Source organism: Schistocerca nitens, chromosome 4 (assembly GCF_023898315.1).
Source record: "Schistocerca nitens isolate TAMUIC-IGC-003100 chromosome 4, iqSchNite1.1, whole genome shotgun sequence".
Classification (NCBI taxonomy): Eukaryota; Metazoa; Arthropoda; class Insecta; order Orthoptera; family Acrididae; genus Schistocerca; species Schistocerca nitens.
The window spans coordinates 107,989,292-108,003,143 of record NC_064617.1 but is presented as its reverse complement, the minus strand read 5'-3'; the positions used below and the strand labels follow the sequence as shown (position 1 = coordinate 108,003,143).

Sequence of the window (13,852 nt, the reverse complement as noted above, 5' to 3'; positions counted from 1 at the left end):
ACCTCACTAGTTTGGAACTAGAACTTAAGGTGTTCAGCACTCCTTTTTCAGTTTCCCCCGATGACTTGTCATCGTCAATTCAATTGGAGATTATTGATTTGCAATATTCAACTTTGTTGAAAGAGAGGCACTACAACACATTGGATTTGTCATGATGGTATCGTTCATTAGAGCAAAAAACATTTCCCAACCTTCACAACAATGCCGCTCAGGTAATGTGCATGTTTGGATCTACATATTGTTGAGAGCAGCTTTTCTCAGCAATGAAAAGAGTAAAAGTAAGGAACGATCGTTTCTTCAGAATGCAACAATGAAGACCATCCTCCGCATTAATGCTGCGAACACTTTGACACCTGATATTTCCGATCTTGTAATGAAAAGAAAATGTCAAGCTACAGAGGCCCAATAAATTTAGTATGCAATTTCTTGTAAAACAGTTGTTTCTTATTTATTTCCTGAACATCGTATTTCCTGGTGTAGCATGTCACCACGTCTTAGCAACTAAGAGTATGAGGTTGTCGATCTTGTAAGATGCAGCTGGCACATCAAAACGCTTGCCTTGCTGCCTGCCTCAGCCAGCCGTGCCACATGCTGGCCCAATTTAATGGTCACAACGAGCTGCATGGTTCCCTGGAGCAGGGAGCGCTCCACGGCTCACAATGGAGCTGATGAGCTGGAACAGCCTGATGTACAAGAACTGTTGCTCAGGTTCAGAAGAATAGTTGACCATGTAATTGATAGCTATATACTTAGAACAGTTCATAATAGCAAGGACCCCCATGGTATAGGTTCACTGTAAAGAAATTTAAAAACATTACTTTTCTTGTAATGTGGGTCAACAGTTTACATAAATTTTTAAATGATGTCATGTTCACTTTTAGCTGCAACTGTTTTTATTACAGTTACAGCTAAATGGAAACAGGATCTCATTTAAATACTTCCAAAAAACAAAGACTACTGCACCATAGGTGTAAAACAAAGCATGGGACTATAGATGGATAGATGTTGATGAAATAGCAGGGGGCAATCCATGAAGTGTTATTCAACGACTACAGTAGCGGAACATTATCAAAGGATCTCTCACACAACCCAAAGAAATTCTGGTCACACATAAAGGACATTAGTGGTACCAAAGTTAGTGTCCAGACACTCATGGATGAGATATGAACTGAAATTGAGGCTAGTAAATCAAAAGCAGAAATGCTGCACTCCATTTCTAAACTTTCCTTTACATAGGAAAAGCCAGGGGTATTGGCCAATTCAACTCTTGCACCAGCAACATGACGAGTGATATAGGTTTTATTATCAGTGGTAATGAGAAAAATATGAATCTGCTAAAATTCGATAAAGCACCAAGGCCCAATGGAATCTTCATCAGATTCAGTACCACACCTACATTTATTATTGAAAGTATGGAGTATCAAGTGAAATTTGTGACTAAATTGCAGATTTCTTGGCAGCAAGAATGCAGCATGTTATCTTGGATGGAGGGTGATCAACAGATGTAGAAGTAACTTCACCTGCAGCCCAGTGCTGTTTGTTGGCACCCTTGCTGTTCGTATTGTATATTAATGACATTGGAAACAATATTAGTAGTAACCTCAGACTGTTTGTAGATGATGCAGTACCAAACAGGAATAGAAGGAGATGTTCAATGTAAGCAGAGGAGGACAGTAGGAATGGTCACAGGCTTTTTGATTTGTGGCAGAATGTTACAGAGATGGTGAAGACATGAACTGACAGACAATGTTAGATACATGTAACTATCCTAAGAAAGCCTACTTACGAAGTCTTTAGAGCAAGCTTTAAGTGATAAATCTAGACTACTATATATATAGCACAACCCCTTATGTATTGCTCACATAGGAATTGCAAAGACAAGATTAGATTAATTACAGCATGCACAGAAGCATTTAAACAGTCATTCTTTCCATACTCCTTATGTGAATGGAATGGCAAGCAGCCCTCAAAGGCTACGATCTCAAGCTTTTTTTCAGTTGCTGGACAACACTTCAGAATAGTGATAAATACCCAACAGATTACACTTCACATGGTGAAGTAGAGGGTAGAACTGATATGCATGGAAGAATCAGAGGCATATTTAAGGGGGTTTCTGGACTTAAGCCCCCTCCCGCCCCCAAATTTAAAATTACAGACATAACAATATTATGAAAAGGATAGACAGCTACTCATCATATAGTAGAGATGCTGAATCGCAATAGGGAAAAAAAAAAACACCTGTCAAACAAGTAAGCTTCCAGCCAAAAGGCCTTCATCAGAATTTGGCAACATACATGCAAATGGAAGAGGATGTAGATGAAGATGAAATGAGAGATATGATACTGCATGAAGAATTTGACAGAGCACTGAAAGACCTAAGTCAAAAGAAGGCCCCGGTAGTAGAAGACATTCCATTAGAACTGCTGATAGCATTGGGTGAGCCAGCCATGACAAAACCCTTCCATTTGGTGAGCAAGATGTATGGGACAAGCGAAATACTCTCAGACTTCAAGAAGAATATAATAATTCCAATCCCAAAGAAAGCAGTTCTTGACAAGTATGAAAAATAACTGAACCATCAGTTTAATAAGTCATCGTTGCAAAATACTAACACAAATTCTTTAGAGACGAATGAAAAAGCTGGTAGAAGCTAACATCAGGGAAGATTAGTTTGGATTCTGTAGAAATGTTGGAACACGTAAGGCAATAGTGATGCTATGAGTTATATTAGAAGGTAAATTAAGGAAAGACAAACCTACATTTCTAGCGTTTGTAGACTTAGAGCAAGTTATTGACAATGTTGACTGGTATACTCACTTTCAAATTCTGAAGACGGCAGGCATACAATACAGGGAGCAAAACACTATTTACAATTTGCACAAAAACCAGATGGCAGTTATAAGAGTTGAGGGGCACTAAAGGGAAGCAGTGGTTGAGAAGAAAGTGAGACAGGGTTGTAGCATATCTCTGATGTTATTCAATCTGTATACTGAGTAGGCAGTAAAGTAAACAAAAGAAAAATTTGCTGCAGGAATTAAAATCCATGGGGAAGAAATAAAAGCTTTGAGGTTTGTCAGTGACATTGTAATTCCGACAGAGACAGCAACGGACGTGGAAGAGCAGTTGAACGGAATGGACAGCATCTTGAAAGGAGGACATAAGATGGACATCCAACAAAAGCAAAATGAGGATAACGGAATGTAGTCAAATTAAATCAGGTGATGCTGAGGGAATTAGATTAGGAAATGAGACACACACAGTAGTAGATGTGTTTCGCTATTTGGAGAGCAAAATAACTGATGATGGTCGAAATAGAGAGGATATAAAATGTAGACTGCCTCTGGCAAGGAAAGCGTTTCTGAAGAAGATAAATTTGTTAACGTGAGTATAGATTATGTGTCAGGGACTCTTGACTAGAAGAAGGGATCAGTTGGTAGGATACGTTTTGAGACATCAAGGGATCACCAATTTAGTATTGGAAGGAAGTGTGGAGGGTAAAAATCGTAGAGGGAGACCAAGAGATGAATACACTAAGCAGATTCGGAAGGATGTAGGTTGCAGTAGTTATTTGGAGATGAAGAGGCTTGCACAGGAGAGAGTAGCATCAAACCAGTCTCTACCCCTTTTCCTAAACCTCTCCAGTCATTTTTGTTCACACCTCTTCCTTCCCCTTCAGCCCTTCTGCCAGATGAGAGTAATTGGCTTGCATACACGATACATGTTTTACATGTGTGCTCTCCTGCCGCCACTTGCTGAGTAGATTTTTTATCTATCCATTAACATTATATTTCCAAATTCAAACAAAGTGGATCCGAAGAGATATATTCAATAAATGACAGATGCAAAAGTGTAGGGGGTTTCCCATTCTTTGGGAAGCTTCACAACAGTTGGATTACTGTGCGGACCTGAGCTGTTTAGAACAATTTTTCCTCTTCTTGTTCTATTCTCTTTCTTCTTCCATTTCCCTTGTGTAGTAGAGATGGTTGATTAGGAATATTAAATGAAGTAGTTTGAAGGGTGGATACAAAAGCAGCAGGAGAAACAAAGAAACTGTGATATTCAGTAAGTCAAAATATTTCATTACAAAAGTTGAATGAATGAATAAAGTCAACAGTGCTGATACTTGTGTTGCTTTTTCGGAGAAGAACTTTGTTAAGTGATAGTTTCAAGCTACTAAAGTTTTCACTTCTGTCAAAAAGTATTTTGGAAATATCCTAGTAAAGCAACCAAGAAAAGGGGCAGATTTCAGGAAAGTCATCCAAAACCGTGGGTCAGGGGAGACTTACTGTATGAGATGAGAAGGAAAGTCTTTCCTTTTCATCCCATACGGTAAGTCCCCCCTGACCCACAGATGCGGGTGACTTTCCTGAAATCTGCTCTTTTCCTAGACCTCTACAGTCTTTTTCCTTCACCTCTCTTCCCCTTCAACCCTTCGCCTGAAGAAGGAGCCATGGCTCCAAAAGCTTACCAATTACAACTGTCTTTTATGTGTGTGTTATGCCGTCTGGTTGGTGAGTAGATTTTGTTATCTATCCAATTAAATAATTTATTATTATGTACATTATAAACATAAATGAAATGGCAAATGATAAAGAATCACTACAAACATTAAAAACATGAATATGAACAAGAGATATTAGTAATCATAAAAGCCACAAAATCAACTTACTCATGGGGAGTTCATGGTATTACAGATGGCTTATTATAGAATATTTCTGTAGAAACAGTCAACCCATTATGTAATGTGACAAACAGTTCAGCAAGCAGACAATGTTTCTCAAAAGTATAAAACACAGAAAATTAATAGCATTTCTTGATGAATTGGAATTCTTGATCACAGTTACGATTTCGTAAAAACATGACTGTTAATGGAGCTCTTCTCAGTTTCACTGAACAAATTCTTAATTTTTCAATTAAATTCTCATTGACATAAGTTAGGCTTTTGATTTTGTTATTAACTCACAGTTGCTTCTCATATCAGAATCACACCACATGATTCTTGAAGGAACTGAACTCCCAAGTATAAATCAACTTCGAAGGTCAGATTACTTTACAAATGAGTGAATGTGTTAAATATTTGATGTTAAGCATGTGTGTGTGAAAAAGTTTAGAAGAGGTTTGAAATTACATTTAAAATTTGCTGGAAACTGCTAAGTACTCTCATTCTTAAATACTGGATGAATTATAGTCTGGGAAGTCTGCATGTCCTGAGTTATGCTGCCTCAGGACGTATACACTGTTACTAACTGTAACACTTTTCTTACAGTGTTAAATCTTTATTATAATATTATACCTTCTAATGATTATATTATGAGAGTATTTTAATTTTTTTTTAAATTTGGCCAATAGTTAAGCAAAATATTGAAAGTCAAACTTTTATGCCCTGGAATCTGTTAGAAAGAAATCTGAAGCTGGAACCGAGCATTGGGATAGCCATTTAGTAATAAACATGACATCAGAGGCACAGCAAATTGCTAGCTACAATCAAATTTCACCAACTGAGAGAAAATGGTAGAAACCACAAGTACAGATAATGAAAGAATTACTCTGGCTAAGTGCCGTGGCCGCCCACTTCAGACATCACAGCGCCTACAGCATCAGCATCCCACTTCACGCCCAACCACCATGGGATGCTTGCATCACAGGGCATATATTCACCAGGAAAACCTACATCATCTGTCTTGTCAACACTAATATTTGCAGCAGCCACAACACGACACAACACCAGGTCTCCACCATCGGCTGCCAGGGACCACTACCCATTCACAGAGCCTGCAGAACAGCTCCATCAGAGGTCGCAGCTAGCCCAGGAACTACTTTGCTAATGCCAGGCATGTGATCTCAAATAGTTCAAGCAGATACATCCGCCAAATGGGCTTTATAGGGCGGCACACTGCCGGCAAAGGGCAGTTCGCCGCACTGCTTGGAAGAATGCAGAGCTGCCGCCATGGAAGACAAGGCCCGACGCCTCTTCTAGCTGGCCAATCTCTTGCAGATGGACTTGGTACAGTTGACGAACATATTGAACATTGTAGAATCATTTGATTGTGATCTCTCCCTGGTCTTTTTCTATTATTATTTGTTATCGTATATTGGTGACGATCTGCAGTTGCGATCGAGTCTGTTGTTCTTTTGGAGACACTATTATTGTTCGTTTTGCTGAGTTCAGTAAACTGTTTTCGGACTTGTGTTTTCTGCATTTCTATTCTGCTACTGCAGATATTTCAGTGGCAATGAATTGGTTTCTGAGTTTCCCGCGTTTGCTCGGTTGTTGTCCGCTATGGCAGATGGTATTCCAGGGATTGATGAACCCACCGCATGAGTCATAACGCTGATGAAACATATGCAACAAACTAACTATCTCATTATTCAGCATTTACAGGCGATGTCTCCCCGCCGGTTGAGGTGCCAATGCAGAGGTCCCCCTAAGCGTCCCCGCTTCTTTGGCATTGGGCCACGGTGCCTGCATTTCCCAAGTTCGACAACTCCATTGAGCCTTGGGGTAACTACATGACTCATCTGGAGCATCACTTTATTGCTCATGATGTCACTAGTGACGTTCAGCGTCACGCATTTTTTCTCGCCTATGTGGGCCCGGAAGTTTGTCACCTTCTGCAACAGTTGCATCCCGATGCAGAACCTCATGCTCTCTCCTATGAGGCGTTGACTTCTAGCCTATTGGACTATTTTGACACTCAGGTCCACGTGGCGGCAGCACGTCACAAGTTCTTCTGTTGTCAGAAGCTTCCCGCACAGACGTACTGGGAATGGATTGCTACGCTGCAAGGTCTCTCCCGTGACTGTCGTTTTTTCTGTGGCAACACCCATTGCAAGCAGTCTTATGGTTTGGCACTCATTTATATGATTCTTGTCCACGCCCCAGATGATACCTTACAGGCATATCTTCTGAAGCTGAAAGATCCCTCTTTAGACACCTGTTTATCCGGTATCTGGGCTCATGAGCAGTCCTTTCACTCTACTTCCACACTGCAGTCCCCAGTGCAGATCTTCACTAACCAACTCCCGCGACACTGGTTCGCATCACCGCAGCCACTGCAGCAGCACCGGGGTCCTCTCCTGAGGCTACGCCCACCTGCATCAATGGCGACCACAACAGCTGCAGCAACAACGGTTGCCCTCCTGTAGTCAATGCTTTGAAACACATCAGAGGCAAGACTGCCGCTTCCGTAGGGTGACCTGTTTGGCCTGTGGGAAGCACGGCCACAAAGCTGAGGTCTGTAAGTCGTCATTGTTGATAACCATGGACCACACTGCTATGGGTGCCTGACTACGTGGTGGATGAGATGGACCGCTGCCACCGATTTCCTTCGTGCAATCAGTTTTTCTGCACACGATGGCAGCGACCACTCTGACTGTGCATGTGGATGTTACTCCTCTCCCTTTTCAAGTGGTTTCAGGGTCCTCTGCCACCATCATCAATAGGGATTCCTACCGTCAGATGGGTTCACTGCTGCTTCACCTGTTCCATACTTCCCTGAAGAGCTACAGCAATGACATCATATGACTACAGGGGTGGTGCTTGGCTCGAGTCCAGTAACTCACTCACTTGTCACTGCCTGGGTTTTGGTCCTTGCTACCACCAAGCCCACCAACTTATTGGTAATGGATCGTTTTCCCTTACTGGGCCTCGAAATACATGACTCAGGCATGGCCGTCCAGTTTTTGTCAGCAGACAATCGCTTGCAGCAGCTTCTGGATGACTTCTCTGACATGTTCTCTGCCGCATCTCTGGGAGTCTCCAGGTTTGAAGCCCATGCTCCCTCCCCTCTGAGGTCACGAAGTTTCACCAGGCTCACTCGGTACACTCCATGACAAACTACAGCAGGAGCTTCATCGCCTAGAGGCTGAGGGCATTCTGACCCCGGTCCCCCATAGTCATTGAGCTACACCCATGGTGTTCCTTGAGAAACTGAATGGATCTCTTCATATTTGTGGGGATTTTAAGGCCACTGTCAAAGCTCAGTCTGTTATTGCCTCCTATCCCATACCTAAGGTTGATGACATCCTGTGCAGGTTGGCTGGTGGCAAGGTGTTTGCCAAAATTGACTTGTGGGATCCATACCTCCAGTTGCATTTGGACGAGTCGTCGGAAACAATCTTGGTCATCAATACCCCTTTTGGGCTCTTCCGTTACAACTGCCTCCTGTTCGGGGTCACCAGTGCTCCGGCCATCTTCCAGCACTATTTGGAAACATTGACAAAAGACATTCTGGGGACGGCTAACTACCTTGATGACATCTTAGTTGCTGGCGTCTCCACCCCGGACTTGGCCCAGAACCTCCGGTGCCTCTTACATGTTCTTCAGGGTGTCGGCTTATGTTATAACAAGGAAAAATGTCTTTTTTTTTTGTTCCTCGGGTGACACACCTCGCCATGTTTTGAGCACTAATGGCATTTGGCTGACACCCCAGTATTTCGAGGCTATTCAGCGGCTGCCACCCCTGAAGTACGTCTCCCTGCTCAAGTCAGTCCTGGGTCTACTCAATTACTACTGCCGTATCATCCCACATGCTGTGGCTCTGGCAGAACCCCTTCACCGCCTCCTCCATACGAATGTTCCCCGGACTGGTCGCCGGCTTGTGATAGGGTGTTCCGCCGTCTGAAGTCTCGTCCCCTGACGCCGGCTTGCCTTGTCCCTTATGACCCCACCAAGTCTCTCACCTTGCCTGCCGATGCATCAGGCTATTTGTGGGGGCCATCTTGTCTCACATCATCGATGGAGTCGAGCACCTGGTGGCCTTCGTCTCCAAAACACTATCCCCGGCTCAGCATAACAGCCAAATTGAGAAGGAGGCCTTGGCCACCATCTTTGGGTTTAAGAAATTCCACGATTTCATCTACTGCCATCACTTCACCTTATACACTGATCACAAGCCTCTGGTCTTGTTGTTCAGCACTACGTCTGCCATCACCACAAGGACTGCTCACTGCCTCCAGTGCTGGGCCTTGTTCCTCGTGGAATATTCCTACAACATCCATTTTTTGGTCACAGCTCTCCATGCCAATGCGGATCTTCTCTCATCTCCCAGTTGACGCCAATCCTGAGTTCGATGCTGACCCAGTTGCCTGTTTCCACCCGGATGACGCTGCTGCCGAGTCAGTTGCTGATTTGCTGCTGGATGCCAAGCTAGTCACACATAGCATGGCAGAAGGCCCGACCCTCCAGTCGCTGATGCACCATGTTCAGACTGTCATCAGCTGCCGCAGCCAGAGGTCTGGACCTATTGGCACCGCCGCCAGGACCTGTCTGTCAGAGGTGAGGTCCTCCTCATGTTGCGTGATAATTATCATTGGTGGGTTGCGCTGCCGCCCTCCCTCCACCAGCAGGCCTCGGAGCTCCTGCATGTTGGTCGTTGGGGGATTGTCCTGATGAAACAGCTTGCCCACCAGCATATCTACTGGAGGGGGATGGACGCTGCCATCACCCGCATGGTGGCCTCATGTCCAACTTGACCATGGCACCACTCGTTGCCCCCTCGACGTCTGTCCCCATGGCCTCCAGCTCATTCTCCTTGGTCCCATTCCCACTTGGATTTCGCAGGTGCGATCCTCAGCTCCTCTTGGCTTATCCTTGTGGATGCAGGCAGTTGGTTTCCTTATGTCTCCTACATGTCCTCCACAGACATCTGCCCATGACAACCAAGCTCCTTCCCGCATCTTTGCCATTGAGGGCCTTCCAGAGGCGTTGGTGACTGACAATGGCCCTTAATTTACATCTGCTGAATTGACCTCCTTCTGCACCACCCTGGGCATGCAGTTGATTCATATTGCTCCCTTTCACCCTGCGTCTAACGAATTAGCCGAACAGTTTGTCCGTACATTCAAAGTCCAGATGTCAAAATTGCATCCCCAACACTACTCCCTGGACGATGCCCTTACCACCTATCTTCCCTCCTACCAGTCCACTCTTCAGGATGGATCATCCCCACCTGAAAAACTTCACAGCCGCCCTTATCAGTCCCCCTTTTCTCTCCTGTTTCCATCTTCTCTGCGTTCAGCACGGCCCCATTTTTCTCTGCAGGATCCGGTCTGGGTGATGGTGTTCACCTGGAATCGTTCCTGGTGGGTCCACACTAGGGTCTCATTGAACATCATGGTGGGTCCACACTAGGGTCTCATTGAACATCAGCTGCGCTATGGTGGCAGTCACCCTCGATGACAGCGCGGTGTGCTAGAAGCACACTAACCAACTTCGCCCCTGGCATGGTCCACAGCCAGCTCCTGGACATCTCCAGGGCTGTTGGCATTTGGGGATGACGGTGCTACTCTCTTCGCCCAACCACCGCCTCCGCTATCACCACCAGTCACACCCCAGGCGGACCCTCCGGCAAAGGTCACTATGTCCACGGAAGTGGATCCTGCACCTGCGACCGTCCCCGGTGACCTGTCGCCAACGTCCTCGGGGTCTGACATCGAGATGAACCTTCCACTCACCCCTGGGAGCCTGGGAGGGGGAGAGGGGTTGGGGGAGAGGTTTGCTGTGGCTGCCCACTTCAGACATTGTAGCACCTACTGCATTGGCATCCCACTACAAGTCCAACCACTATGAGATGTCTACACCACAGGGCATATACTCACCAGGAAAACCTATGTCATCTGCCTTGTCAACACTAATATTTGCCACCAGCCACAACACGACACAACACCAGGTCTCCACCATCGGCTGCTAGGGACCGTTACCTGTTCACAGAGCCTGCAGAACAGCTTCATCAGAGGTCGCAGCTAGCCCAGGAACTACTTTACTAATGCCAGGCATGTGATAGCAAATAGTTCCGGCAGATAAATCCGCCAAACGGATTTATAGGGTGGTGCACTGCCGGCAAAGGGCAGTTCAATGCATTGCTTGTAAGAATACAGAACTGCCACCTTGGCATACAAGCCTGGATGCCTCTTCTAGCTGGCCGATCTCTTGCGGATGGACTTGGTATGGTTGATAAACATCTTGACATTGTAGAATCATCTGATTGTGATCGCTTCCTGTGAACAGTCGGGTCTTTTCTATTATTATTTGTTATTGCATATCGGTGACGGTCCACAGTTGGGATCAAGTCTGTTTTCTTTTGGAGATTGTATTACTGTTTTGTTTTGCTGAGCCCAATAAATTGTTTTTGGACTTGTGTTTTCCGCATTTCTATTCTTCTAGCACAGATACTTCACTAAGCACTGCTAAGCAGTGGCACCCAACAAGACTCAGTACTGTACCTATCTTTTCCTACTTTTTCAATGACCTCCCATTCATCCTTCCAAACACTTCTCCTGTGTTAGCTACAGATGACACACAGTTACTCTTCCAATTTGACTCCTTTGTATTTGAAGTACAAGATCAATTACACAACGAAAGGCTCCTGTCCAGATTTCACAAGAGTAAATTGTTGTTAAACAACGAAGAGTAAAAAAGGAGAGGAGCAGGGAAGAAGAAAGATGAGCAGGTGCATTGGAAGAGGGTGGCATAGAGAGAGGTGGGAGGCAAGAATAGGGAGCAGATGATAAGACAGAGGGGGCGGAAACTATTGGGTGGAGAGTGTCGTGACAGTACGTAAAGTGATAGGAGGAAGTGATGGGGCAGAGGGGGTGAAACTCTTGGATGGAGGTAACCTACTGTCTCCGCATGGATTAATGAAGTGCGTTGGTGCACTGGCCAGCCTGTATGTGCTTTTTAGGTGGTTTTCCGCACCCCCTAGTGAATTCTGGGCTGGTGGCCAAGTCCCACCTCCATTACACAATTCACAAACATGTAGAAAACTTTTGTTCACATTCACATATGTAACACTACTTCAGACAGTTGGGTGCACATGTTCTGTCCAGGAGGATCACAGGATGATGACAGGAAGGTAACCTGGCCATCCCCTAAATAACCCATGAGAAATCTGACCCTAATCATGCCATTCCTGTGCCAGTGCAGGACAAAGGCCAGAATAAAAATAAAAAAAAGAAGTTTCTTTTGTCAAAAGAAATGTTGACCTGTTGGCAACAAGTGAAAAAAAAAAATACACAACCAACACATGCATACCAAGGTAAACATTCATCCAGTGAGCCCAAAATTGAGCAGAAGTCATACTGAGATGAGAAATATGAGCAGCTAATTTTTCAACAGAATACTCCTAACCATTACAAACAAAACCTGTGCTTTTAGCAGTAACATGAGTAACAGGATACATACATTGTGTAATTTACATGCAAGTCGAAGTCTATCAGCAAACCTGCATGTAAATAAAGCAAAATTATGTGCTATGCTACTTATTTTGTTGATAACAGCTGTCAACTATATTATCAACAAGTGTGACACAGGCCTACCAGGACAACTATTTCTATATGACATCAAATCTTATGCTTGATAACAGTATATAAACTGAAATTGCACAGGCCAATGAAAACAGTTACAGCCAAAAGCGGAAAGTGTTGCCATTTAAAGAATTTAATGAGTCTTTATTCCTGAGCCCCACATGTGAATGGAATGGGAATAAACCCTAATATGTTATGCTATGGGAAGTAATCTTGGCCATGCTCTTCACAGCAGTTTGCACGGAATGAGTATTCTTTTTCTTATACTTGTAAACTCGTCAACTTTTGTTCTACAAATTGTTGACAGTTTTGGCTAGCAAACTGTCAGAAATATTTGCATTCATTAACATCAAATGGAATAGCACACTTAACATAATGTACTCATATTTGTTACAATAAAGTGTTGTCCTCAAGTTTGACAAAGACAACTTGTCAAACAGCTATCTGCGTCAACACAACTTCACAATACATTTTATTGTTTTATGAAGTTTGCTGTCATCAACCAATTGTTTAAGTGATTCACAGAATCTAAATACAACTAGCTATCTAATTAAAAATTAAACAAATGGGACTGAATGTAATCAGGATAAATGGGGAATTGTACTCCCAATACATGTCTTGACAGGAAATATGAAGAATGTTCAGCATACAGGTCCAGTGAGGAATTTCTATGATTACAGGAAATTTATCAATAACTCCTTGTATCAACAACCTAACCATTCCTTTTAGCTGCAGTATATTCATTTCTCAAGATGGAAAGTTTCATCTTATGCAAGGGTCATTAGCCAAGTATTTCTTAAAATTCTAAAAACAATTTCTCAACCTACAATACATAAACTGCATGTAACATTCACCATTTACCTGATTCATTTTGTGTGTAACAAAATCAACATAGGGGTTTGTGTTCTGATGAGGCAGAGGCTTCCCAGATCCTGAAAGATTATCAAAATCTCCCCTGGCAATGGACTCTTGAATTAAATCTTCGACAAGGCGTTCCATCTCTGAGCTGTAATATAGCAGCAGATGTTAAGAAACTGCTACTTATAATCAAACAGAAGTATGAAAGTGAAAATGTTTTACATACCGTACTTTTATTTTTTTTGCTGCTTGTTTATCTTTTGTTACCAGTGTTGATTCATTAATTGTCAGTTTGGAAATTCGGTGGTTATAGACATTTTCAATAGCAGTCATGGCTCTGTACTTCTGGTACTGTTTCTGTCTTTGCTGAGGAGTTCCAGAACCAATGCCATAATAGCTCAGGTACTGTCTATGTTGTGGGGCAGTGTGCTAAAATGTTAACACTTTCTAGTTAATTGATATTTCAACACTGAAATGCATTTCATGAACATTATTTTTACCAGCAATGTAATTTAAGACTTGTTTGAACAATAAAACAAAATGATCAATTTAACATTCATTACACCAATAAAATTTGAAGTGAACTAAGTCACAGGAACATATGTCCTCTGTGTTACAATTAATAACACTTTCATAAAGAAACCAATCAACTCTGTCCAATAAAATGTTCTCAAAGAATAAGATTTTCACT

The 13,852-nt window shown here is 43.3% G+C and overlaps 1 protein-coding gene across 1 annotated transcript in view; it reads right to left on the bottom strand.

Moving 5' to 3' along the window:
* Nucleotides 1-13,852, bottom strand: part of LOC126251473 (dnaJ homolog subfamily C member 28) — a 73,981-nt gene that overhangs the window by 4,460 nt on the left and 55,669 nt on the right. The window contains exons 4-5 of the mRNA XM_049951913.1: nucleotides 13,388-13,590; nucleotides 13,165-13,309 (exon numbers count right to left, since the gene is read on the bottom strand). Of these exons, the coding sequence (XP_049807870.1) occupies nucleotides 13,165-13,309; nucleotides 13,388-13,590 (348 nt within the window). The remainder of the gene's footprint in view (nucleotides 1-13,164; nucleotides 13,310-13,387; nucleotides 13,591-13,852) is intronic.